Below are 27,226 nucleotides of genomic sequence, written 5' to 3' on the forward strand. Positions count from 1 at the left end.
ACATATCTACCAAGTTTCGTTGCCATATGATATGACAACCCACTCTAGCAGCTGTACTTTAATTATAACTACCAAGTATGAAGAGGGGAATCGGCCTTGCATTCGTCTCAGAAACTCTCGAATACTGATACAAGTGTTTATGCTTCTACAGCCAGTGGAATAAAATCCTTCTGGTCATTAGATCATACAATTTTGTATCAGCGAACCATGAAGAGGACCGCTGCAAAAACGCTCAAGAAACGTCGGTTACTACAAAAAATCAAATTACCGTTAGTGTTATTACAAAACGACGCGTTTTAAAATACAAAAACATTTTATTCGTCTAGGCCGGTTAATGGAAACAGATACTTAGGAAAATCTTGTGCTCTCATTTATACGGTTCACTGTCCGTAGCATTTAGTGTTGCACGACAGAGGAGATTTTGGCGCTCCATGTAAGAGATTGGTCTTGGAAATGATTTGGAGCATTGGAGCTAAATGCTAGAAAGAGGAAGAGAAGGTAAAGAACGAGTGGCAAGGACAATCTTTTACCCAGACTACTGATATGATTGGCAGTAAAAAGTTCTACATCTATTGAATTAAATTCACCGGAATGAATCAATAAATCCAACCAATAAAACGCAATGGTATCAAACGATAGTGAAATCTGCTTTGAAATACTGGATCTGTAGTGTAATGAAAGTGTGGTTATAAAAATTGGATGAAAACGTAAGTAATATCATTTATGTCGGTCCTAGAAGCTCTCTCGCGTATCCTAGTGTGTAAGGTAACGGTTCGTGATTACTTGGATAGCTACCAGTGTTCGCGTCCTAGCCTGCTACAATATTTCATTTGTGACGACGTATCCGAAACATTGAACACTGGTGCTCAGTGAACGCCGAAACTGTGCGACAGCTTCGTTACAGCAGAGCCACGGTGGACGCGGAAGTGTGCGGCAGGTTTGCGTAACGCGCCGTCGTCTTCCTGCCCGGTGTCAGACACCGTGGAGCAGTCACGCCCTGTTCTGCCGTCAGAGGGGGCCTTGGCTGTGAGTCGCACGGCTTCACGGTCGTCCGGAAGTCCCAGCTAACTAGAGTTCGCGACGCGGAACAGGTGGTGTCAGCCTGTGTCGTTAATGGGCTGTCTGTCTGTCTGTCTGTCTGTCCCAAGAACACGGCGAGGCATCTGACATCTGTTGAGGGACCACGCTGTCGGTAAATCACGGTCCCCTCTGGAAGATACGACACAGAAAAGGGACATTAAATATGTAACAGTAATTCGTGGAGGACCGTTTCACCAATTCAGTAACGAATATTGGATACGTAACTGTGTTTAAGACTACAAAAAAGTCTGTTGCGGTGATAACATCGTGAAGGACCAACATCTGCCGTTACCACATACATTTTATTGTCGACCTACTGTTACTCTAAAACTCAGTTCAGAGACCGGTTTCATGCAAATATCTACGCCCCTGTATCCTGTGTAAGCCTAACAATCTCCGCAGAACGATTGCAACCCATATTCATACAAACCTACTTACTGTATTAATCGGTTGTACTCCGTCTACAATTTTTGCTGTACTCCGTCTACAATTTTTGCTCGCAGTCCCCTTCATTACCAAATCGACAATTGCTTTACGTCTCCGGATGTGACCTATCACCTGATCCCGTCTTTTTAGTAGTTTTGCCGTAAATTAATTTTTTTCTGCAATTCGAATTGGTACCTCTTCATTCGCTATTGGATTTACCCATTCAATCTTCAACATTGTTCAGTAATATCACATTTTTTTAAAGCTTCTGTTCTCTTCTTGCCTTATCGTCCATGCTTCAGTCCCATACAAGTCTACAATTCACTCAAACACCGCCGGCCGCGGTGGTCTAGCGGTTCTGGCGCTGCAGTCCGGAACCGCGGGACTGCTACGGTCGCAGGTTCGAATCCTGCCTCAGGCATGGGTGTGTGTGATGTCCTTAGGTTAGTTAGGGTTAAGTAGTTCCAAGTTCTAGGGGACTTATGACCTAAGATGTTGAGTCCCATAGTGCTCAGAGCCATTTGAACCATTTTTGAACTCAAACACCTTCATCAAAGACTTCATAACACTTAAGTTTTCATACCTCTTTTTCAGAAATTCTTTCCGTGCTATTTCCAGTTCGCATTTCATATCGTCTCAACTAAAGCCATTATAAGTTGTTTTACTGGTCAAATAGCTACACTGATTTACTACTTTTAGAGTCTCATTTTCTAATCTAATCTCTTCAGCATGACCTGGTTTAACGCGACTACATTCCAATCGTTTACTTTTCTTCATGATCATTTTACAACCTCTTTCCAAGACATTATCCACTGCATTCAACTGCTCTTCCAATTCTTTCGTTTTCTCTGACAGAACTAGAATGTTATCGGCAAAATTCGACTTCTTATTTTTTCTGCATGAACTTTAATCCCCTTTCACAGTTTCTCCTAGTTTTCCTTTACTACTTGCCCTCTATACAGATCGAATAACTTCGTAGATTGGCTTCAACACTCACTCTCTTCTTAACTACTGCTTCCCTTTCTTGTCTTTCGATCCTGTAACTGCAGCTTTGTTTCTGCAAAAGTTGTAAATAACTTTTCGCTCCCTGTACTTGACTTCAGAATTTCGAAGAATATAGTCCAGTCAACGTTGTCAAAGGCTTTCTCTAAATCTATAAATCGTATAAATGTAACTTTGCCTTTCTTTAATCCGTCTCCTAAGAGAAGTCGTAGGGTTAATTCTGCCAGATGTGTCCCTCAATTTCTCCTGAACCCAAACTGGTCTTCGGCGAGGTCACCTTCAAACAGTTTTACCATTCCTCCGCAAATATTTCATGTAAGTATACTGCAGTCATAACTTATTTAACAAACTGTTCGCTAGTATGGACAATGAAAAGCACATGCGTTATTTACAACTGAAACTACACTGACGTGACAAAAGTCATGGGATAGCGATACTCACATATACAAACGGCGGTAGTATCGCGTATACAAGGTGTAAAATGGCAATGCATTGGTGATACTGTCATTTGTTCTTAGGTGACTCATGTGAAAAAATTCCCGGCGTGATCATGGCCCTACGATGGGAATTAACAGACTTTGAACGCGGAATGATGGTTAGGGCTGTATGCATAGGACATCCCGTTACGGAAATCGTTAGCGAATTCAATATTCCAGTGTCAAGAGTGTGCCGAGAATACCAAATTTTAGGCGTTACCTCGCACCACGGGTAATGCAGCGACCGACAGCCTTTGTTTAACGATCGTGAACAGCGGCGTTTGCTTAGAATTGTCGGTGCTGACAGACAGGCAACACTGCATGAAATAACCGCAGAAATCAATGTGGGACGTACGACGAACATGTGCGTTAAGACAGTTTAGCGAAACTTGGCGTTAATGGGCTGCGGCCGTAGAAGACAGACGCGAGTGTCTTTGCTAACAGCACGATCTCGCCTTCGGGACTCGTGATCATATCGGTTGGACCCAGTGACCTGGCCAGATGAGTCCCAATTTCAGTTAGCGCCGATTTCAGTTAGCGCAGACCCGACGAAGGCATGGACCCAGGATATCAACAAGGCACTGTGCAAGATGATGGTGACTCCATAATGGTGTGGGCTGTGTCTAAGTGGAATGGGTTGGGCCCTGGGTTATGTTCGGCTACTTCGAGACCATCTGCAGCCATTCATGGACTTCACGTTCCAGAACAGCGATGGAACTTCAATGGATGACAATGCGCCATGTCACTGGGCCACAATTGTTTGCGATTGGTCTGACGAACGTTCTAGGCAATTCTAGCGTATGATATGGCCACCCAATTCAGCCAACATGAATCCAATCGAACATTTGTGGGGCTTAATAGAGAGGTCAGTTCGTGCACAAAACCCTGCACCGGCAAATTTTCCCAATTACGGAATACTGTAGAGGCAACTTGGATCAATATTTCTGCAGGGGAACTCCAAAGACGTATGGAGCCCGTGTCACGTCGAGATGCTGCACTACGTAGGGAAAAGGAGGCCCGACACGACGTTAGGATGTATTTCATGACTTTTTTCAAGCCAGTGTATTACGAGGGGAGTTCAATAAGTAATGCAACACATTTTTTTTCTCGGCCAATTTTGGTTGAAAAAACCGGAAATTTCTTGTGGAATATTTTTAAACATTCCCGCTTCGTCTCGTATAGTTTCATTGACTTCCGACAGGTGGCAGCGCTGTACGGAGCTGTTAAAATGGTGTCTGTAACGGATGTGCGTTGCAAACAACGGGCAGTGATCGAGTTTCTTTTGGCGGAAAACCAGGGCATCTCAGATATTCATAGGCGCTTGCAGAATGTCTATGGTGATCTGGCAGTGGACAAAAGCACGGTGAGTCGTTGGGCAAAGCGTGTGTCATCATCGCCGCAAGGTCAAGCAAGACTGTCTGATCTCCCGCGTGCGGGCCGGCCGTGCACAGCTGTGACTCCTGCAATGGCGGAGCGTGCGAACACACTCGTTCGAGATGATCGACGGATCACCATCAAACAACTCTGTGCTCAACTTGACATCTCTGTTGGTAGTGCTGTCACAATTGTTCACCAGTTGGGATATTCAAAGGTTTGTTCCCGCTGGGTCCCTCGTTGTCTAACCGAACACCATAAAGAGGAAAGGAGAACCATCTGTGCGGAACTGCTTGCTCGTCATGTGGCTGAGGGTGACAATTTCTTGTCAAAGATTGTTACAGGCGATGAAACATGGGTTCATCACTTCGAACCTGAAACAAAACGGCAATCAATGGAGTGGCGCCACACCCACTCCCCTACCAAGAAAAAGTTTAAAGCCATACCCTCAGCCGGTAAAGTCACGGTTACAGTCTTCTGGGACGCTGAAGGGGTTATTCTGTTCGATGTCCTTCCCCGTGGTCAAACGATCAACTCTGAAGTGTATTGTGCTACTCTTCAGAAATTGAAGAAACGACTTCAGCGTGTTCGTAGGCACAAAAATCTGAACGAACTTCTCCTTCTTCATGACAACGCAAGACCTCACACAAGTCTTCGCGCCCGAGAGGAGCTCACAAAACTTCAGTGGACTGTTCTTCCTCATGCACCCTACAGCCCCGATCTCGCACCGTCGGATTTCCATATGTTTGGCCCAATGAAGGACGCAATCCGTGGGAGGCACTACGCGGATGATGAAGAAGTTATTGATGCAGTACGACGTTGGCTCCGACATCGACCAGTGGAATGGTACCGTGCAGGCATACAGGCCCTCATTTCAAGGTGGCGTAAGGCCGTAGCATTAAATGGAGATTACGTTGAAAAATAGTGCTGTGTAGCTAAAAGATTGGGGAATAACCTGGTGTATTTCAATGCTGAATAAAACAACCCCTGTTTCAGAAAAAAAAATGTGTTGCAGTACTTATTGAACTGCCCTCGTACATTCTTCTTAAAACGCTCTGGTCAGCAGGAGTCAGGCTTTCCTTCACATAAGCTAAGACCACCCACTGAAAATGCCCTCCTCTGATGAGGACGAAACGTTGAATTTCTCAAATGAAATTCAGTCGACCACGGCTTGGAAACTTTTAGGGACAGTGATTAGCGATATGGCGCGGCAGCCTGAACGGGCGGGCAGCGGCGAGCGCTGGGACCCACCTGGCGGCAGCTTGCTCTTGAGCATGTCCATGGCGACGACGTTGACGACGAGCACCCAGATGGGGCAGTCGAGCAGCTCGGCCTCGTTCTTGACGAAGGCGACGGCGCTCAGGCACTGGCACTCCAGCCGGCGGCGGTCCGGGTAGGCGCGCCGCAGCTCGCGGCTCACGTTCTGCTGGAACTTCTTCATGTCGAACAGCTGCCAACACACCGCGCAAAACCACGCCGTGTTACTACTGTGTACAGGGAGCACACAGCTATCAAGCCCAACAAAACCCTCACTATTGTTAATAACTGTAGCCATCTTTCCACAGCGCCTACTTTACTTATGCTTTATCACAAAGACAAGAAAAAATGCCATCTCTTCTCTTTGACCGTTCCATTTGCACCTACCAAACATGTTTCGTCTTTTCATGCTAGGCATCAACAGTGGACTATACTATGAAGGAAACTATATATATATATATATATATATATATATATATATATATACAGGGTTATTACAAATGATTGAAGCGATTTCACAGCTCTACAAGAACTTTATTATTTGAGATATTTTCACAATGCTTGGCACACACATACAAAAACTCAAAAAGTTTTTTTTAGGCATTCACAAATGTTCGATATGTGCCCCTTTAGTGATTCGGCAGACATCAAGCCGATAATCAAGTTCCTCCCACACTCGGCGCAGCATGTCCCCATCAATGAGTTCGAAAGCATCGTTGATGCGAGCTCGCAGTTCTGGCACGTTTCTTGGTAGAGGAGGTTTAAACACTGAATCTTCCACGTAACCCCACAGAAAGAAATCGCATGGGGTTAAGTCGGGAGAGCGTGGAGGCCATGACATGAATTGCTGATCATGATTTCCACCACGACCGATCCATCGGTTTTCCAACCTCCTGTTTAAGAAATGCCGAACATCATGATGGAAGTGCGGTGGAGCACCATCCTGTTGACCGTCGGCTGTGGTACGTTTAGCTCCCTGCTTGCTTTATTCGTCGACTTCCGCGGGCTACGCGTGAAACTTGCCCGCACGCGTTCAACCGTTTCTTCGCTCACTGCAGGCCGACCCGTTGATTTCCCCTTACAGAGGTATCCAGAAGCTTTAAACTGCGCATACCATCGCCGAATGGAGTTAGCAGTTGGTGGATCTTTGTTGAACTTCGTCCTGAAGTGTCGTTGCACTGTTATGACTGACTGATGTGAGTGCATTTCAAGCACGACATACGCTTTCTCGGCTCCTGTCGCCATTTTGTCTCACTGCGCTCTCGAGCGCTCTGGCGGCAGAAACCTGAAGTGCGGATTCAGCCGAACAAAACATTATGAGTTTTTCTACGTATCTGTAGTCTGTCGTGACCATATGTCAATGAATGGAGCTACAGTGAATTTATGAAATCGCTTCAATCATTTGTAATAGCCCTGTATATATTCATATGAGATATGTAGCGATTCTAGGTAGCTTTATAATGTCATCTATTAACAGAAAGATGTTTGTGTAGTTTTTTACATTTTCACGTAAAAATGAATATATATGGAGGAAATTCCGTTCATCAGATATACTGATTATATACGCCTAGAAGAGGGATAAAATACAGCCAGTCTAAATTTACACAAGTTAAGAAAAGCAAAAAAGAGACAAATCAGCTTTGGTAACATAGAACTACTTTGGTAGTAGTGTCCTAACTGATGTTTACCCGTAGTATTATCAAACTCATAGCGAAGACGAACATCAACTGGTCATTGTTTCCAAGAAACCGATGAGAATGTATTGATATACATAATGAAAGCCGTGTTTGTGGTGTCACCGCCAGACACCACACTTGCTAGGTGGTAGCCTTTAAATCGGCCGCGGTCCGCTAGTATACGCCGGACAAGCGTGTCGCCACTATCAGTGATTGCAGACCGAGCGCCGCCACAAGGCAGGTCTAGAGAGACTTCCTAGCACTCGCCCCAGTTGTACAGCCGACTTTGCTAGCGATGGTTCACTGACAAATTACGCTCTCATTTGCCGAGACGATAGTTAGCATAGCCTTCAGCTACGTCATTTGCTACGACCTAGCAAGGCGTCATTATCATTTGCTATTTATCTTGTGATGCATGTACCGTCAGACCGATGTTCACTAATTATGGATTAAAGTTAAGTATTCCAACAGCTACGACCTTTTTTTGCTAAAGTCTAACTTCCTTAAATGTTCCAGACCTCACGCCAGCCTGCGTGAGCTTAAACGCGTGCCTTTCGGCTACCAATCATAGTGGCTTGGCTGTCTTGCCAAGTCACAACAGTGTTTCCCTCTTTGTTCATGTTAATTAAAAAGTAGCACGGTTTCGTTCTGTAAGTGGATTATGTTGTAGTGCATACTTTGAAGTTGGAGGTTAAGACGTTAAACAGTTGCTGTAAGTTTATGCTGTTTCTATCAATAAAATACAAATATTCGATTTCTAATTAAAACAAAGTTCACAGTTAAGCCCCTCTACGGCACAATTTTGACTCAAATGTTTGGGCCTGTGATTTGGTAAGGCTCATCTTTTACACCACGTGACAAAAAATGTGTAGCACCCAGAAAGGGATGAGGAAAGTAAGCGAAACTTTACGGGTTGAGAAGGCAAGCGACATTATGTCAATTACAACAAAATCGAGTCAAATTTATAAAAAGCTTTGGCAGCATGAGCTTACTTATTAGCATGACGTTGCAGCCCGTCTGGCCTGGATGCACCAGCTCGTCCACAGCTGTTGCAACTCGTACGTGATATCTCTGATACTGGCGCTGGCACGGAATTTACTACCGCAATGGCCCCAGACATGTTCTATTGAGGAAAGATCTGAGGATTTTGTTGGCCACACGGTTCTATTGAGGAAAAATATCTGAGGATTTTGTTGGCCACGGCAGTATCTCAGCATCACGTAGATTGTTCATAGAGACGCGTGCCACGTGTCGACAAGCGATGCTCTGTTAAAAAATGGCACCACTACATTGTCACATGAGAGATAACATGTGACAAAGCGATATGTGAGTGACATACCATTATGCCGCCAGAGTTCGCTAAAGTCATACGTGATGTCTGCCCACACCGCGACGTCAGAAGTAGCACCACTGCGTCCCTCGAAAACATTTGAAAATGGGACCTCTCCCTAGGTCGCCGCCATATAGACGATCGTCATCTGCAGTAATGCAGAACCGCGATTCGTCGCTGAACACGATGTGTATAGTTCATCTGCAGCCCATGCTTGCCGGTCTCACGAAAGGTATTCGTTTGTATTTTAGTGTTAACGGGCGCATACGCATGAGGCAGTAGTTTACAAGTCCGGCTGTTGCGACTCTCCAATCAATGCTGCGGGATAACACAGAGTTTTACAGCGACACCGTCACTTGTTCCAGGACGGCAGGTGCAGATACGAAGGGACACAACATGCTGATCCTCCCTTGCGATGATCTGGCGTGGACGACCAGCAGCTTGACCGTGATCATGCTTGCCCTGATGTTTCCATCCAGTCCAACATCGGACCACCGTCACATACGACTGGAGCACAAATCTGAGCACTGCGCGGTTCAACCAGCTGGCCAAATGGAGACCCACAATAAGGCCCCTTTGAAACTCTGTCAGATGCTGATAACGCTGTCTCCTACGAGTACGCACCGCGTCCTCCATCATCTGTCATCCCTCGCGCTATTCGTCCACGAGACTCAGAGGGCCATAGACACGGGTTCACAGGTAGATGCCGTGTTTCTTGACTTCCGCAAGGCGTTCGATACAGTTCCCCACAGTCACAGTCATTTAATGAACAAAGTAAGAGCATATGGACTATCAGACCAATTGTGTGATTGGATTGAGGAGTTCCTAGAGAACAGGACGCAGCCTGTCATTCTCAATGGAGAGAAGTCTTCCGAAGTAAGAGTGATTTCAGGTGTGCCGCAGGGGAGTGTCATAGGACTGTTGCTATTCACAATATACATAAATGACCTGGTGGATGACATCGGAAGTTCACTGAGGCTTTTTGCAGATGATGCTGTGGTGTATCGAGAGGTTATAACAATGGAAAATTGTACTGAAATGCAGGAGGATCTGCAGCGAATTGACGCATGGTGCAGGGAATGGCAATTGAATCTCAATGTAGACAAGTGTAATGTGCTACGAATACACAGAAAGATAGATCCTTTATCATTTAGCTACAAAATAGCAGGTCAGCAACTGGAAGCAGTTAATACCATAAATTATCTGGGAGTACGCATTAGGAGTGATTTAAAATGGAATGATCATATAATGTTGATCGTCGGTAAAGCAGATGCCAGACTGACATTCATTGGAAGAATCCTAAGGAAATGCAATCCGAAAACAAAGGAAGTACGTTACAGTACGCTTGTTCGCCCACTGCTTGAATACTGCTCAGCAGTGTGGGATCCGTACCAGATAGGGTTGATAGAAGATAGAGAGAAGATCCAACGGAGAGCAGCGCGCTTCGTTACAGGATCATTTAGTAATCGCGAAAGCGTTACGGAGATGATAGATAAACTCCAGTGGAAGACTCTGCAGGAGAGACGCTCAGTAGCTCGGTACGGGCTTTTGTTGAAGTTTCGAGAACATACCTTCACCGAAGAGTCAAGCAGTATATTGCTCCCTCCTACGTATATCTCGCGAAGAAACCATGAGGATAAAATCAGAGAGATTAGAGCCCACACAGGGGCATACCGACAATCCTTCTTTCCACGAACAATACGAGACTGGAATAGAAGGGAGAACCGATAGAGGTACTCAAGGTACCCTCCGCCACACACCGTCAGGTGGCTTACGGAGTATGGATGTAGATGTAGATGTAGATGTAGATGAAACACGGACAACACTGACTGCACTGTTGGTCGTTCTACTTGTCACAGAGAATTGGAACTTTAATCACTTACAGATCCACCTATGGTGTGTACATTGACACCCGACCCTGTCTTCTGGGCACTTCACTCTATTTGTCTGGCCTTGTAGCTACTTACAGTAATTGCTAGTGTGTACCCAGCGCGTGTTTTCCCCACCCCAGTGAGAGGCGCCTCCAAGTGTCTGCGTGCTCACCTTGACTGGTTTCTCCATCTCGAGCGCGCAGCCCGGCAGCTTGAGCACGTCGTTGCCGATGCTGGTCTCTTCGTCCGGAGAGCCGGCCGTGCTCTTCACGTAGACGTTGCTCTTGGACACGCGCTTCACCAGGATGTTGCCCTGATCGTCCATCTTGACTTTCACTCCCTGTGGATCCGAGGGTCGAATCAAATCACTGTACATGCTAGACACCCAGTATGACGCTGCACAATACGAACAAGAACCTCAGTCATACTTTAATTGAATTCGTACTGTCTACCGAGCAAACAAAGCAATTCTACCATGTTATTTCATACAAAATTGTTAAGGCTTTGGTGGCCACTTGTTGACAAACTGCCTATTGGCTTCTGTCTCGGGTTCTTCGGCCGACGTTCATCTAATGATTTTTCTGACGTTTCGCCAGCACGAGTGGCTGGCATTGTCAAAGCTTCACCCTCCATTGTCAAAGCTTCACCCTCCATTCAGCCAGCCACTCGTGCTGGCGAAACGTCAGAAAAATCATTAGATGAACGTCGGCCGAAGAACCCGAGACAGAAGCCAATAGGCAGTTTATTTCATACACTTCATAAGCAACACACATTTGTGCTCAGAATTTTTTTCATCTATACAGGAAATGAAAATGCAGATGTGAGCAATTTAAATTTCTTTTCCCGTCTTTACAGTCATGTATAAACAAGTTAGGGAAGGGTATGTAATAAAATCTAACGGCTGACATTGCAACATACCTGTCCAATGTGTCTCTTGACTTCCTCTGTCTTGGCGTCCCGCATTGGGTTGTCAAATCCGCACAGCCCGATCCTGCAACACAGCAGAAACCAAACGTCGTTGTATACATCTACAGCACGATAGCAAGTAGGAAATACTGCAATGTTGGCTGTGGGGACAACATATCTGTCGGTATTATGTCACGTATTTTTCTCTCTCTTCCCAATTACGTGAGACCGTTTTGATACAAAGCTACTCGTTTGTGGTACCAATCAATGCTACTAAAAAATAAAGAGAAAACACAACAATAAGAGAATCTTGTTTGCACATTACATTACTTAACTTGTTGGGCAGAATCAGCCAATCCTAACGAACAGAGACTGAGATGGAACTTTTCCAGTCGGGCATATTTTGGAAGGTATTTCAGTTCCATCAGTTGCCTTACAACCAATTATTTGCTAGAAACCCCTGTACGTAACTTAAAGCAGTACGCCACAGGGAAGGCAACCAACTTAGATTTGAAATGTGGAAGTTTACAGTCGTCGTGGAAGCCTGTAGGGTTTGGTCCTGCACAACCGTGCACGAATTTCTTTCAAATAGTTGAGGAAGCAATCCGTGTTTCTGTCAAATGTTCAATGACTGCACGCTACCTTTACTTTTGATTGAGTCCAAGTTACCAACCACAAATTCCCAAGAGAATGTATACGAAGGAATGACATTCTGAAAGCCCTTATAAATTATCACTCTGAAAGCACCAAAGTACAATACAGTAAGATATAACAGAGATAAGAGAGTAAACGAGCTCCTCCCACATCCTTCACCTACGCAATCATCTGCCGCGTTCGTAATGAAGTCGCTGTCGAAGGGCCTTTAAACCCTAATCTAAGATTTTCCCACAGATGCTTCGTGACCTAACCGGGCACAGATTAAATCCCACGCGCGCTCAAAATGCAACAAGAGAGTTCACTTCGCCGAGGAACAAACATGCCTACGCCCAAGGACAGCGGATCAGGAAGACGAAAGCGCCAATTAGAGAGCCAGCCAACACTGCGTATTCAAATTAGCCCGGCATTACGTCCATTGTCGCTCGGCAGACAATGGCACGGCCCATCTGCAATGCCACCCTTCCGATCGGCTAGTAGTGTACGCCGGAGTCTGCGTTGGCGAGGCATTTTATTGTCTGCGGAGCAGAACACGCGGCGGTTATCCAACAGCCCGCTGCCTCCCCACGCAGTACGCTAATGAACTGGCGGGATCGTGGCTCCGTCTTCCACCAATACGGCATCCTAACCCGCCTCATAAAGATCGGAAGGAAACAGAGCAGGAGGGAATACGGCCCATGAAATTCCAACTGTTCCACAGCGATTTTCACCAACTTTTGTGACAAATGAAATCTTATAATGTTGCTTAAAATCCGTCTTGATTGCAAAAAAATTTTTTATTATTCATATGACCGGTTTCGGTTCATTCATAATCATCTTCAGATCTGATATTTCAGTTACAGGAGTAACCCGTCCAAATCCAGCAACTTTCACATGCTACGTCGCATAAAATTTTATGTGACGTAGCATGTGAAAGTTGCTGGATTTGGACGGGTTACTCCTGTAATTGAAATATCAGATCTGAAGATGGTTCTGAATGAACCGAAACCGGTCATATGAATAATAAAAAAATTTTTTGCAATCAAGACGGATTTTAAGCAACATTATAAAATCACTGATTGCTATTATCCCATAAGACATTATGCCTGTTTTTGCAAAAAAAATGAAATCTTGGTGCGCAATAACAGTTTACTGCTAAATTTTCTCTCTCTCTCCCCCGTCAGCCTGTCTGTCTATCTCTCTCTCACTCTTTCACTCGCTCTCTCTCTCTCTCTCTCTCTCTCTCTCTCTCTCTCTCTCTCTCCCCCGTCTGTCTGTCTGTCTCTCTCTCTCTCTCTCTCTCTCACTCATTCACTCGCTCTCTCTCTCTCTCTCTCTCTCTCTCACTCATTTCACTCATTCACACACTCTCTCTCGCTCTCTCTCTCTCTCTGTCACACACACACACACACACACACACCATGCGCGCGAGTGGCTATTCGTCAGTACCTCTGATATTTCAGAAAAAAAGGCTACACAAAGATGACAGTCCATATAGAACAATGACAAGTATCAGTGGGTAGAGCGTCTCTGCGAGTTTCGTTTTTTAATGCGCGACGCACCGTAGTTGTGCTATAGGGTAGGTGTGTCAGAACCTGTAGACAAACCATAATGTCGCACCGCATTATATCGCGCCTGCCGGCAGGCAAACCAATGAACAGATTTCCAAACCGGGCTTCTGTCGCGCTTTCCCGAGAATTAAATGTCAGCGATTTCTATGAATTACGCGCACGTATTGACGTTCCTCGTAATGCAACGGTGTAATATGAATTAATAACTTGAAGAAGATCCTCTACCCACTGATGTGTGTCTGTTTTCTGTATCTCCGGTAGTTTTTCGCGTGAGCGTCTTCTGAAAACCCAGAGGTACTTACGAATAACCTTGTACATCAGATGTCCCTTCTAAGTGCCGTCAGGTGCGTTTTCTCTCATGTTTCGGTAGATATTTGCAAATTCGTTTTTCCAGCGTGTAGCTGGAGTTACCCCAAACAAACACCGCTCAACCCGTTTATCAAGCCCAGTGTCGACAGAAAGCGTCTGGTTAATTTCCGGATACAAACAAATTTTTTTTTAAAGCAGAATTTTTCATGTCCATTCGACAGAGCGGTCTAAAATTGGTCTATTGCCATATCTGTTTTGTTGACATGTGTTAAGACAGTAAGTAAAGCGCGAAGAATAACCAGAATTACAGCAGCGACTGAGAGTTGGTTTAAAAGTGAAAAAATAACAGTTGATACAATGTTTGCAGAGGATTTAGGAATAGAGTAACGGAGTATTCCAGAGCATGTGGCAAAGTGTTATTTTTTTTCCAGGTTGTGACTGCTGATATACCTTGGCACTGTAATACTACAAGTTGTGTAACTTGTCTCCCTTCACGGCAAATACTTTACAACACGTTAAAAGTAGATAACACCGAACTGATACAGTCCATCGATAAGAACTGTAAAATTTCTATACAGATGGGCGTTTATATCGGTAAACTGTTGGAGGTTTGCAGAGTCTGACCGCTCCGACCGTTCATACTAAGCTTCTGAGAACGTAACATGATCTGAATCACAGTTTTATTTATACGGGAGTGCACGAAAAATATTAGGCGTTATACAGACTATAAAGGAGCAGTCGTGTCGTGTCATAGCAAGACACTGAATGTGACACAAGAATAACTATAGGACGACGTAGGTAAAAAGAAAAGCAATACGGTATGTTTGCGAGTCACGTCAAGAATATATGGCCTTGGTTCCCACGCGAAAAAGAAGAATCGCGTTTGGCAGATGGCCGGCTTGTCCGTACGCTCAGGTATGAAATTCTAAACGCTGCCTCGCTAGTGAAATTCCTGAAGTGACAGTTTATTTTTTCGCGTCTGTAGATCCCGTCGATTATATTTAATAGCGTTCCAGCATTGCGTCGAACTGAAGTCCACCCAGAATAATAAAAGTCAGCCAAGAATGTCGGTATTTTTCAAAGCTTTGGTGGCAAAAACGACAGTCACTGTTAGTATAAAGGCGCCTCTTGTACGGTAGCAACTCATCTTTGTTCTCTTCGTACGAGCGATAAATTCAGTTTGCATAATTTGCGTACAATTTACACTAGATATGTGAAGCTAGGAAAGAGACGAAGAAAACAATCCTGTGCACAGGAGTAGGCATTGAAAAATACGGTTTCGTTATTGTTGATAGGATGAATGTTTCTGACAATTTCTCGCGATGAAAGTATCATTAGCTCCACAGTCAACGTTTGCATTCGCATTCCTCCTAACTGATTGTTAACTGATCGACAGCAACGATGTCAACATAGCGCCCTTCTTGTTAAATGTTATAACGTCAATGTCATGTGCTTCATTCCACTCTTTCGTAGGTTATACCGTACCATACTATAAATTTAACGTAAACTGCCAGCTCCGATTACATTAAATGTCGCTCGAATTACACGTAAAAGCACACGCCAAAACAGTCGACCATACAGATGATTTTCAATACACCTTTCAAAAAGTTTTAAGGGGAACTCTGCTCGATACTGCAACTGAATTTACGCGAAATTATATTACTCGAATAAAGCAATGTTCGTCGCGTGTGTAGAAGGGGAGAAATATAAGAAGTTAAGTTCAACGTCCCGTCAACGACGAAGTCATTGGAAACGCAGCACAAGTTCGAATTGGAAAAAGATTCTACGTCTGCATCTACGTGATTACTCTGCTATTCACAATGAAGTGCCTGGCAGAGGGTTCAATGAACCACCTTAAAGCTGTCTCTCTACCGCTCCACTCTCGAACGGCACGCGGGAAAAACGAGCACTTAAATTTTTCTGTGCGAGCCCTGTTATCTCTTATTTTATCGTGATGATCATTTCTTCCTATGTAGGTGGGTGTCAACAGAATGTTTTCGCAATCGGAGGAGAAAACTGGTGATTGAAGTTTCATGAGAGGATCCCGTCGCAACGAAAAATGCCTTTGTTTTAATGATTGCCACTCCAATTTACGTACCATGTCTGTGACACTATCTCCCCTATTTCGCGATAATACAAAACGACCTGCCTTTCTTTGTACTTTTTCGATGTCATCAGTCAGTCCCAGCTGATGCTGATCCCACACCGCACAGAAGTACTCCAGAATAGGACAGACAAGCGTGGTGTAAGCCGTCTCTTTAGTAGACGTTCTGCTATGTAAGTAGGCTGTTTAGGTTTTTTATGTTGGTAACGTCAAGTAGCGCTCTGTATGAAAACCACAGACTGCACACAGCACAATCAGTGATTTTCATATAGAGCGCTACAAGGCGTTACCAACATAAAAACCTAAACAGCCTACTTACAAAGTGTTCTGCCAATTGTGTTCGAAATCGTTCACGTGCTTTTCAACTCAAAAATCATGCCATTTACCTTCTAGATTTAGAGAAATCACAAGAACCTTTACGTAATTTTCAGACTTTCCCTGAAGATGTGTTCAATATATGGCTGTCGGTCTTCCACCGGATCACGTTGTATAAATCCCACCACATTTTTTCGAGGCAAGTGCTAGGGACCGCCATGTGGTTTCTGCTAGTGAGAGCCAGCAACGAGCATGTTATGGAGGCCTCGTCCGAAAGTCGCCGATCTGCCGGCCGGCGTGACCGAACGGTTCTAGGCGCTTCAGTCTGGAACCGCACGACCGCTACGGTCGCAGGTTCGAATCCTGCCTCGGGCATGGATGTGTGTGATGTCCTTAGGTTGGTTAGGTTTAAGTAGTTCTAATTCTAGGGGACTGATGACCTCGGAAGGTAAGTCCCATAGTGCTCAGAGCCATTTGAACCATTTGAACTACCGATCTGTTTCCAACGAGCCTTCTGTGCCAAGCCACTGGTGCTGCTGCCGATCTGTGCTGCGGCCGGGGGCTAAACTAAAACTAATAGCTCGGTGGATCGCACACTATGCTGTGGCGGATCTGCGACCACATATTCTTGTTTTCCTGTATACATAATGGCAGCAAGCTCATGGTTCCAGGTTCTACTTAGTCCCAATGTATAAGGTTATACGCCATGTGAATATGTATTACCTCCTTTATCACACATCACCAGAAGGACGAAACTGAGGATACATTTTTTATCTTCTTGTACAGCACCCGATGTCCTGTACTAAGGGAATTGTCCGCTATTGAAAATTCATCTAGTTGGTGCTGATGCATGTGACGATACGTCCATCACATCTGGCTTGTACTGTAACTCATGTCTGGACGGTGCAGGACACCCCCCGTCACGGGGAATCTCTCCCAAAAAACTAGGCTGCCGGATGGTAATACTAGCCCAGATTCTCCAAAAGGCGATTGCAGACAGGCACAGGACTTGGCCTGTTTGTTTCGAGAAACATACACTACTGGCTATTAAAATTGCTACACCACGAAGATGACGTGCTACAGACGCGACATTTAACCTACAGGAAGAAGATGCTGTGATATGTAAATGATTAGCTTTTCAGAGCTTTCACACAAGGTTGGCGCCAGTGGCGACACCTACAACCTGCTGACATGAGGAAAGTTTCCAACCGATTTCTCTTACACAAACAGCAGTTTACCGGCGTTGCCTGGTGAAACGTTGTTGTGATGCCTTGTGTAAGGAGGAGAAATGCGTACCATCAAGTTCCCGACTTTGATAAAGGTCGGATTGTAGCCTATGGCGATTGCTCTTTATCGTATAGCGACATTGCTGCTGGCGTTGGTCTAAATCCAATGACTGTTAGCACAATATGGAATCGGTGGGTTCAGGAGGGGAATACGGAACGCTGTGCTGGATCCCAACGGCCTCGTATCATTAGCAGTCGAGATGACAGGCATCTTATCCGCATGGCTGTAACGGAATATGCAGCCACTTCTCGATCCCTGAGTCAACAGATGGGGACGTTTGCAAGACAACAACCCATCTGCACGAACAGTTCGACGACGTTTGCAGCAGCCAGGACTATCAGCTCGGAGACTATGGCTGCGGTTACCTTTGACGCTGCATCACAGACAGGAGCGCCTGCTATGGTGTACTCAACGACAAACCTGGGTGCACGAATGGCAAAACGTCATTTTTTCGGATGAATCCAGGTTCTGTTTACAGCATCATGATGGTCAAAAATGGTTAAAATGGCTCTGAGCACTATGGGACTCAACTGCTGTGGTCATAAGTCCCCTACAACTTAGAACTACTTAAACCTAACTAACCTAAGGACATCACACACATCCATGCCCGAGGCAGGATTCGAACCTGCGACCGTAGCGGTCGTGCGGTTCCAGACTGTAGCGACCTTAACCGCTCGGCCACTGTGGCCGGCATCATCATGATGGTCGCATCCGTGTTTGGCGAGATAGCGGTGAACGCATATTGGAAGCGTGTATTCGTCATCGCCATACTAACGTATCACCCGGCGTGATGGTATGGGGTGCCACTGTTTACACGTTCGGTCACCTCTTGTTCGCATTGTCGGCACTTTGAACAGTGGACGTTACATTTGAGATGTGTTACGACCCGTGGCTCTACCCTTCATTCGATCCCTGCGAAAACCTACATTTCAGCAGGATAATGCACGACCGCACGTTGCAGGTCCTGTACGGGCCTTTATGAATACAGAAAATGTTCGACTGCTGCCCTGGCCAGCACATTCTCCAGATCTCTCACCACTTGCAAACGTCTGGTCAATGGTGTACTAGCAACTGGCCAGTCACTACTCTTGACGAACTGTGGTATCGTGTTATAGCTGCATGTGTAGCTGTACCTGTACACGCCATCCAAGCTCTGTTTGACTGAATGCCCAGGCGTATCAAGACTGTTATTACGGCCAGAGGTGGTTGTTCTGGGTACAGATTTCTCAGGATCTATGCACCCAAATTGCGTGAAAATGTAATGACATATCAGTTCTAGTACAATATATTTGTCCAATGAATACCCGTTTATCATCTTCATTTCTTCTTTATGTAGCAATTTTACTGGCCAGTAGTGTATTAATGTCAGTGTTCCACGTGGTTCGTCGGTAGTTTCGTGATAACATCGGAACTGTGTCGCACACGCTCTCGCGTGCGTCCGTATGCCGCAGTCCGCTGGAGTTCCGTTCAGTAGCGAGCAACGGCGGTTGGCTGGGAGCGGCGGCTGCTGGAAAAGGCTGGAAAGCCGCTGGAGCCGGCCGGCAGCCGCGCCCGATCTGCGACGGGCGGCCTTGGTAACGGTGTTGCTAGGCGGCTCGGCCCGCCTCGAGGTCGCCTGGCGCTGCGGAGCGCCGGCCCGTGGCGGAGGCGCTTCTCCTCTGAAGGCACGGCGCACAGTGTGACACCCGGCACTGCAGCCCGAGAGTCGGCCTAACATTCGCTCCGTTTTATGTAACGGATTTAATGTGAAATCCTGTGTTGTACGCGGCGGGCAAAATTAAACCAACCCGGAAGGTATTCCACCCACTTTAAATAGGCAACCCAACCCGCATCATTCATCTCAGGTAAGGATGATGTAAGTTGCGTTGCCTGTCTCCGAGCACATGAAATATTTTCCGGGCCAGTTTCGTTTTGTCCATCCTGTGTTTTACGACCACCTGTTACCTGATGAGTGGGAGTCCGTAGTTGAGTGGTCAGGACCCGAGATCGATTCCCGGTACTGTGTAACGGAACATATTAAAGGCTTTACTGTACCGAAGTATGCGATACCCTCCAAATTCAACCAGTTTAACGAGTATTTATGATTACAGAAAAGTTATTGTGTATGTTAACAATGATTGCATAACATGTCTGCGTAAACAGTCAACCCATTAAATTATACTGAATAACTGACCCACACAAAAGTTTATATCACTTGATCACTGATACAGCAAATGTCATCATGTAAAAACACTGAGTTCATCTTAAATAATTAATATGAAGTACGAAAAATAGTGGCCAACTTAGGTATTTTGGATCTCCTTAAATAAAATTCACCCAGTGAAACCTATTTGTTCATTAGGAGCGGTTTCACTCAGTATTCACGAAATCAATCCTATTTTAGACGAAAACCAATGTAATTCTTAATAATTCATGTTATTTACTTATTTATACAAATTAGAGAAGTCAATTGACAAACTTCTAAAAAACGGCCTTTTTGTAACAAAGAATTATTCTGTCAAGTCAACAAATCTGTCTGTCATTTTAATAACATGTTAAATTATGTCACTCGATGCAAATTAATAACTTTTCTGCACAAATTATGATAACAGATGTACATGTGACTTGTAAATTATATCTCTTTTTAGTAGTTCTTTGACAATGTTATAAATACAAGCAGCAAGAACGGTCGGGAGGCAGTCGGAATGTCACTTTGGTAAAGTGTGTTTGTGTGTTATTGTTTGAGGTGGATAAACAATGCAAAGAACATGTAACGGAAGTACTACTTTGTGTTAAGTCATGGTCTTTGGTGGACAGTGGAATTAAGATGGCCACCAGAGTAATAAATATTTGAAGTTTACGTATTTGTTGGTTTCGCTCGTTCTTTATCATCAAAAGCACATAAAAAAACACGGGACCTCATGTTTTTAACCCTAGACGACCAGATGTAGAGCCAGCATCAGCATCGAGAGACAGCAGCGATCCAGCAAGTAGCAGCGATTACCACAACACAATGCATTTTAATGGCGCCAACCTAACATTAAGTGCTAACAAGCTCCGTAAATGGGAGTGAAATAGTGCGATTATAGCAATTAGCTATATCTACGACCAGGCGACCATTACAACTGCCAGGTATTTTTCCTCGATGAGAAGGCTGGAACGGGTGCACTCGGCCCCTTGACGCCAGCTGTGGCGTTATTGGAACGAGGAGCGACGCTTCCAGGTCACGAAAACTGACAATGAGCGGGAGGGCGGCGTGGTGACGCCACGCTCCTCTACAACGCATCCGACAGGGCCGTTGGAGAAGGATGACACGGCGGTCAGTCGGGACCGATGGGCCTACCAGAGCATGTGGAAGGAGTTTATGAAACATAAGGCAATTTTTTTTTCCGGAAATATTCTGTTGGATTCGAATCTCTGTTGACTTTCCAATGGCTTCCTTCACTTACCACAGGCGAGGCGAATACTGGCATGGTTAAGCAAATACCACCAACCGGCTTCTTCCCCCCTCCCAACACCTACCCCTCCATCCTTCTCTGCTTCAGCTCTTGATTGGATTTTTTTCCCTAGTCGACAACACTTTAATTTCTAACCTTCTTTCCTTCATTGTTTCAATTACTTTCAACTGTAGCCAGCCCACGTACGATCCCTGTCACAGGAAAATGTGTGTGTGTGTGTGTATGGGGGAGGGGTTTAAATATTAGAGGGAGACCAACGCTTGAGAACATCCATTACGAAGGTTCACATGGATGTAGGCTAAAGTAGTCAGGAAGAGATGTTTCTACAGGATAATCTAGCGGGGAAAATAGCATCAAACCAGACTGAAGACTGAAGACATGAGATTTATTCTTTACTTCTTCATGAAATTCCAAGTATAAAGCATCTGTTACATTTAAATTACGCCATATTAACCGTGATATGCTGCTATTTGAATCAATGATTTATTTACTATCAGTTTCGCTGGCACAGGTCAGGAATCATCAGCTGTCATTAAACGCCAAATACGTGATGATTGTCTGTGCGATAGAGTCAGATGTTGATAAGTTTTCAAAGTGGTGCAATAAAAATTTGAGAAATGTAAAAGTGTGCACTTCACACAACACTAAAGTGTAATATACAGTCACTACAATATGAATGTAGGGACGTGAAATGGAACGATCACATGGGCTCAGTAGTAGATGAGGCAAGTGACTGTCCTCGGTTCCTTTGTAGGATACTGGGAAAACACAATTAACCTCCAAAGGATATTGCTTACAGACCAATAGTGCGACCCATCCTGAAATACTGCTCAAGTATTTGGGACGTATACCAGATAGTACTAACGGGGCATATGGAACTTAAGTGAAGATTGGCAACGCCAAGTGGTCAGTTGTTTGTGTAATTCGCGGAAGTGTGTCTAGCAAGTGTGGAAAAGCCTGAAGGGGAACGGCTTGGAGGCAGACAAGTATCTCGCGAAAACCTACTTCTAAAATTTCAAAACCTGGTATCAACTGTGTAATCTAGAAATATACTCCAGCCCCTTACGAATCGTTCAGATAGGGACAGAAGAGACAATATAGTCCATTTACAGAGCCTTTAAGCGAATGGAAACGTTGGGAACTTTAGTACGCTTTACAGTGGAAAGTACCCTCTTCCATACAGTTCTCAGCAGTTTGCATTGTGTGAATGTCGACGTATGACTGGTAGTGAGCTTATACCGAGGAATATGACGTTCTTAATACATTTACAAATTGCACGAAATTCAGTGTGTAACATATATGTGCAATCGTTACATGTATCAAAACTTTATCGAAGCGAACCGATGAGAGATCAGTTGTCTCAAACCTACATATGTTTTAAAAACGTCTGTAGTACAAAAATAATATTGGTTTCAACCATCTTACAAGGTAATAGCAGGTCCAGTGCCAACCCTTTGTGTTAAGTAGCGATTGAGATTCTCTCAGTGACTGACTACCTTCTCTACTCCGAGAAACAAAAGGCGAAAAGGCTCCTACAAATAACGCGAATACTGTCACCTGTGAGGCAAGGAGAGTGCTGAAGTGGCGATCGATCTGAACGGAATCGATGCCACGTGATCCGACGTCGGGAACAAAGAGAGGCCCGGCCGCGCTGTATTGTGTCGCTCTGTAGCTTGGCTGCGGCTGCTGTTGCTGTCTCCTTGACCGCTCCAGTATCCGGCTACGACACGCCCGCCTCACTACGCTACTCCCTTTCTACTCGCGCATTCGTGCACGTGCGCACTCTGGTATCCGCACACGTGCGTGAGTGCGTGAAACGCACGTGATGTGCGTGCACACCGCCCTACTGCTTGCGATTTCGCAACCGTGGAAGTCGACGAGCCCAATTTGAGACGATGCACGTGATTTGCATTCAGACCTACCGTTCTTGATACGATCATACTGTATTTCAGACTAAGTTAGGAAATCTGGCGCCGGCCGCGGTGGTCTCGCGGTTCTAGGCGCTCAGTCCGGAGCCGCGCGACCGCTACGGTCGCAGGTTCGAATCCTGCCTCGGGCATGGATGTGTGTGATGTCCTTAGGTTAGTTAGGTTTAAGTAGTTCTAAGTTCTAGGGGACTGATGACCACAGATGTTAATTCCCATAGTGCTCAGAGACATTTGAACCATTTTTTTTAGGAAATCTGGCTTCAGGTCCAGTTTTTTGCTGCGCCTAAAATGACACAAGGCATAGATACCAACGTGATATTTATTTTTTGCCTATCAAACGGTGCTTCTATTATTTTACTAGACGTTTAACAGAAATTGAAATTATAAGGGTAAAGTACGCAGAACACGAGTTACCAAAAGAATAATAATTTTTATTTTATTTTATTTTTATTTTTATTTTTTTTTACTTCGGCCGACTTTAGACCACAGGAATCAATTGGTTTGCTGGTTAGTCTTTCCTTCCCCTCTCAGAATTTCTTCATTCTTTCCTCTGTCCAGTCGGTCTTTGGTCGTGCACTTTGCTTTTCTTGGAACCCCCTTGAAGTACTCAAACTTCGTTCAAAATACCTCTCTATCACAGACCTCTTTCTGATTTATCCCAACTTCCTCCATGTCCTTTCTTATTTACTCAACTCATTCTCTGTCCGCCTGTAGTTTGATGGCGTAGACACAGATTTTCTTTGTCAATATGCATTCACTCGTTCTGAAGAACTGCCCCATGCAACTTCAGCTCTCTCTTCCATACAGCGCTTGTGATCTTCTTCACCTGTTGATACTGATCTTCACTTTGCTCTTTCTTCCATGTACCATCGTTTCTTTTCTGCGGTCCGAGTTTCTTCCTCTTCTCCTTTCTCATCCAGTAACGAGTATTCTGAACTGTAAAATGCTTCTGACTTAACTGTTGTGCACTGCCTCATCTTTGCAGTGTAGGGGGCTGTTCTGTTGTTATATCTAACTCGTACGCATGTTCCATGTTTCTGTCTTGTCCTTTGTTTGCTCCTTTAACAAGCCCATTTTGTTGAATCTATTCACAAAAATAGCTGAATTTATCTGTTCTCTCGTTTTTCAACTCTTTTATTCAGATGCCTTTTCATCGTGTTTGTATTCCACAAACTTTTTTTTAGGAGATCATTTACTTTAAATATACGTGAAATTACTATGTGTTACACACATTAAGTGATCGTTCTTAGCGTCTTTCAACTGTCGTAACTTATTAACCTGATCGGGAATTACTATTAGAAATGACTCTCGGGTACCTAAATAAGCAAATCATTTCGATGATTCGTTGTGGAATGGATCATTTACGCGAGTTAAATCGGCGATATAGGTTTCACGTTTAGCGCAACAATCGTTCGGTCTGCGGGACACGGAAGCAGTTAATGATACTAAATTTTATACGACTTACAGAATTAGATCAAGAAGATTACGTTCAATTAAATATTTTTATTCACATCAGTTATATAAGATAGCCGTCTAAGCCACTCACAGATTCGTAGAAAGAAGGGTGGGGAAAGACGACGGCTTAACGTCCCGTCGAAGAGGAGGTCATTAGAGACAGATCAGATTTCAATAAAATTGTGAGGAACGAAGGATACGACGGGATAAGGAAGACCAAACCATCTCTATCGAGTGCGTGCTTCAGACATAAACGATTAGATTCGAAATCGACTGGCGAGGAGTATAAATCGCTGTCTGAGCTTCCTAATTTCGATTTTCGAGTACCGAGTAATACATTTATATAATGTATTTATTTAGTCAGGATCTGTGGGTGCACCTGTCTCAGAGCTACAAATTAGCGAAGCGAAGCCGGCCGAAGTGGCCGTGCGGTTAAAGGCGCTGCAGTCTGGAACCGCAAGACCGCTACGGTCGCAGGTTCGAATCCTGCCTCGGGCATGGATGTTTGTGATGTCCTTAGGTTAGTTAGGTTTAACTAGTTCTAAGTTCTAGGGGACTAATGACCTCAGCCGTTGAGTCCCATAGTGCTCAGAGCCATTTGAACAATTTTTTTTTTTTTTCTTTAGCGAAGCGAATCACAAGTTACCCAGAACACGAAATGGGATTGGGAAGCAAAACAGGAAAAGCAAAAGATGGGTAGCTATATGGTAATATGTTAACCTGCCCTCGTTGTTGGAAAATAACTTGTAATGCCGTTGCCATCTCCCGGCCGTATGCACAGTACGTATCAACTCTGAGCTCTGGATCGGCTACGGCGAGGAGTGTAGCAATATAATGTGGCCGCGCACTTAATCGCAGCAGGATTTCGCAACGGCCTGCTTGCTCTACTTACTCGCTGCCCACCGGTCACGCCCCGCGACGCCAACGTAAGGCTTGGGCCGCCTGGAACGGGACCCCAGGCAGCCACCTTCTTGTGTAACACTCCTCTGGTGGCGGCGCAGTAATCGGTCCAACCACATACTGTGTATCGAGCACAATATGGAGCGACAGACCTGTTGTGTTCAACACACGTCTACACTCCATCTGCGACGCATCATTTTCGAGAACTTATTGTTTAGTGTTTGGAACAGTAATTATCCGCTTTAGATTTTAATTAGGAGAGGGATTTTACGTTCAGCTGAGTGTAATCCGATTAAAAGTCCGCAAATTCGGACGTGATCCTGGATGCCGGTGAGTTAAAACCAGGACCCCCAGAGTAAGTTCCGTGGGACATTTCCAGACCATGTGGTCTGGGGAAACTCACGTTTGTCAACAGACGAGAGCTAATGACCTGGTCTTCCCTAATCTGCGTAAAGTGTGTTGTGCAGATTCAGGGTGAGTGATACGTGTTGCGGTATCACTCTGTTTACGTTCGTTTAAGTGTCAGAAACTTGCCTGTAACCTCAAGTTTTCTTCCAGTAACATTACATGGGAATCGGTTAGTTACTTAGTTAAATGTTCCCTACAACATTTGCACGATATTTTACCAAAAAGATATGGAACGAGGCAGTTTACGGGATATGTGTATATGATTAGTGTTAACATTAGTGAACACACAATTTTTAGTCCTACTCATGCAACTGAACTTAAAAACAAGTTTAAAAAACAAAAAAGAACTAACAGTGTGATAATTCGGCGTAGAATGTTAATCAGCAAGTCAATAAATGTATAATGTTTTTGATTTTAAAAAAGCGTCTGATTCTGTACACCAAGAAACAATAGATAAAATCATTAGAGAGTTTCGTATTAAAGCCACTTTAGAAAACGTAGTTCGTGAAACTATGGCAAATAAGATACCCGAAATGAAATTTGTCTACCGGTATGCCATTTGAAATAAAAGTTGGTGTTACAGAAGAGGATGGCTTATCACTTTTACTGTTTACCCACGTATCAGAAATAAATGTAAGAATCAGGACTTGTAGCGAAAAATTTATAAAATTGAACCAATAAATCTGGGAAGGAAATGGAATTGAAGTAAACTGCCTGTCGTATGCAGGCGATTTCACTGTATTTTCAGAAAATATGGCAGAAGCAGTCGTACTAATAAATCTTATGGAAAGAATAGCCTGTAGAACTGCTCTCAGAATTTTGCCAAGAAAACTAATTGCCGGCCGGAGTGGCCGAACGGTTCTAGGCGCTTCAGTCTGGAACCGCGCAACCGCTACGGTCGCAGGTTCGAATCCCGCCTCGGGCATGGATGTGTGTGATGTCCTTAGCTTAGTTAGGTTTAAGTAGTTGTAAGTTCTAGGGGACTGACGACCTCAGAAGTTAAGTCCCATAGTGCTCAGAGCCATTTGAACCAAAACTAATTTCGTGACAAATATAAAAATACATCACAATACATAGAAATACAAAGAAATAGAGCAATTTATTGAATTTAAATATCTTGAAGAAGCCTTATCGCATAATGGGCTAAATAAATATGCGATATATGTAAGAGTTCGTAAAATGGACAGAGCATATTTGTTTAACTAAAAATATCTACAACAAGTAATACATCTCTACAAATGAAAGCTGGAACACTACACCACAGTGATAAGAATAGAAGTTTTATATGCATGTGATTGATTAATCACGCACTGTAAGCTGGATAGAAGAAGATACTTGAAAGGCGGATTACTCGTATCAGAAAAATTATGGGTGAAATACACACTACATATAGTTGGAAAATGAGATGAACCAAAATATACAGAAAGTACCAGGAGTAGTGTGCAAAGTGTAGTGTTCTTTGGACACATCTACTAAATGAA

The 27,226-nt window shown here is 44.4% G+C and overlaps 1 protein-coding gene across 3 annotated transcripts in view; it reads right to left on the minus strand.

The window, feature by feature from the left end:
- Nucleotides 1-27,226, minus strand: part of LOC126161331 (uncharacterized) — a 681,344-nt gene that overhangs the window by 66,245 nt on the left and 587,873 nt on the right. For all 3 annotated transcript variants that reach the window (XM_049917091.1, XM_049917090.1, XM_049917092.1), the window contains exons 4-6: nt 11,411-11,483; nt 10,665-10,832; nt 5,610-5,808 (exon numbers count right to left, since the gene is read on the minus strand). In XM_049917091.1, the coding sequence (XP_049773048.1) occupies nt 5,610-5,808; nt 10,665-10,832; nt 11,411-11,483 (440 nt within the window). The remainder of the gene's footprint in view (nt 1-5,609; nt 5,809-10,664; nt 10,833-11,410; nt 11,484-27,226) is intronic.

The sequence above is a fragment of the Schistocerca cancellata genome, chromosome 2 (genome assembly GCF_023864275.1).
Source record: "Schistocerca cancellata isolate TAMUIC-IGC-003103 chromosome 2, iqSchCanc2.1, whole genome shotgun sequence".
Taxonomy (NCBI): Eukaryota; Metazoa; Arthropoda; class Insecta; order Orthoptera; family Acrididae; genus Schistocerca; species Schistocerca cancellata.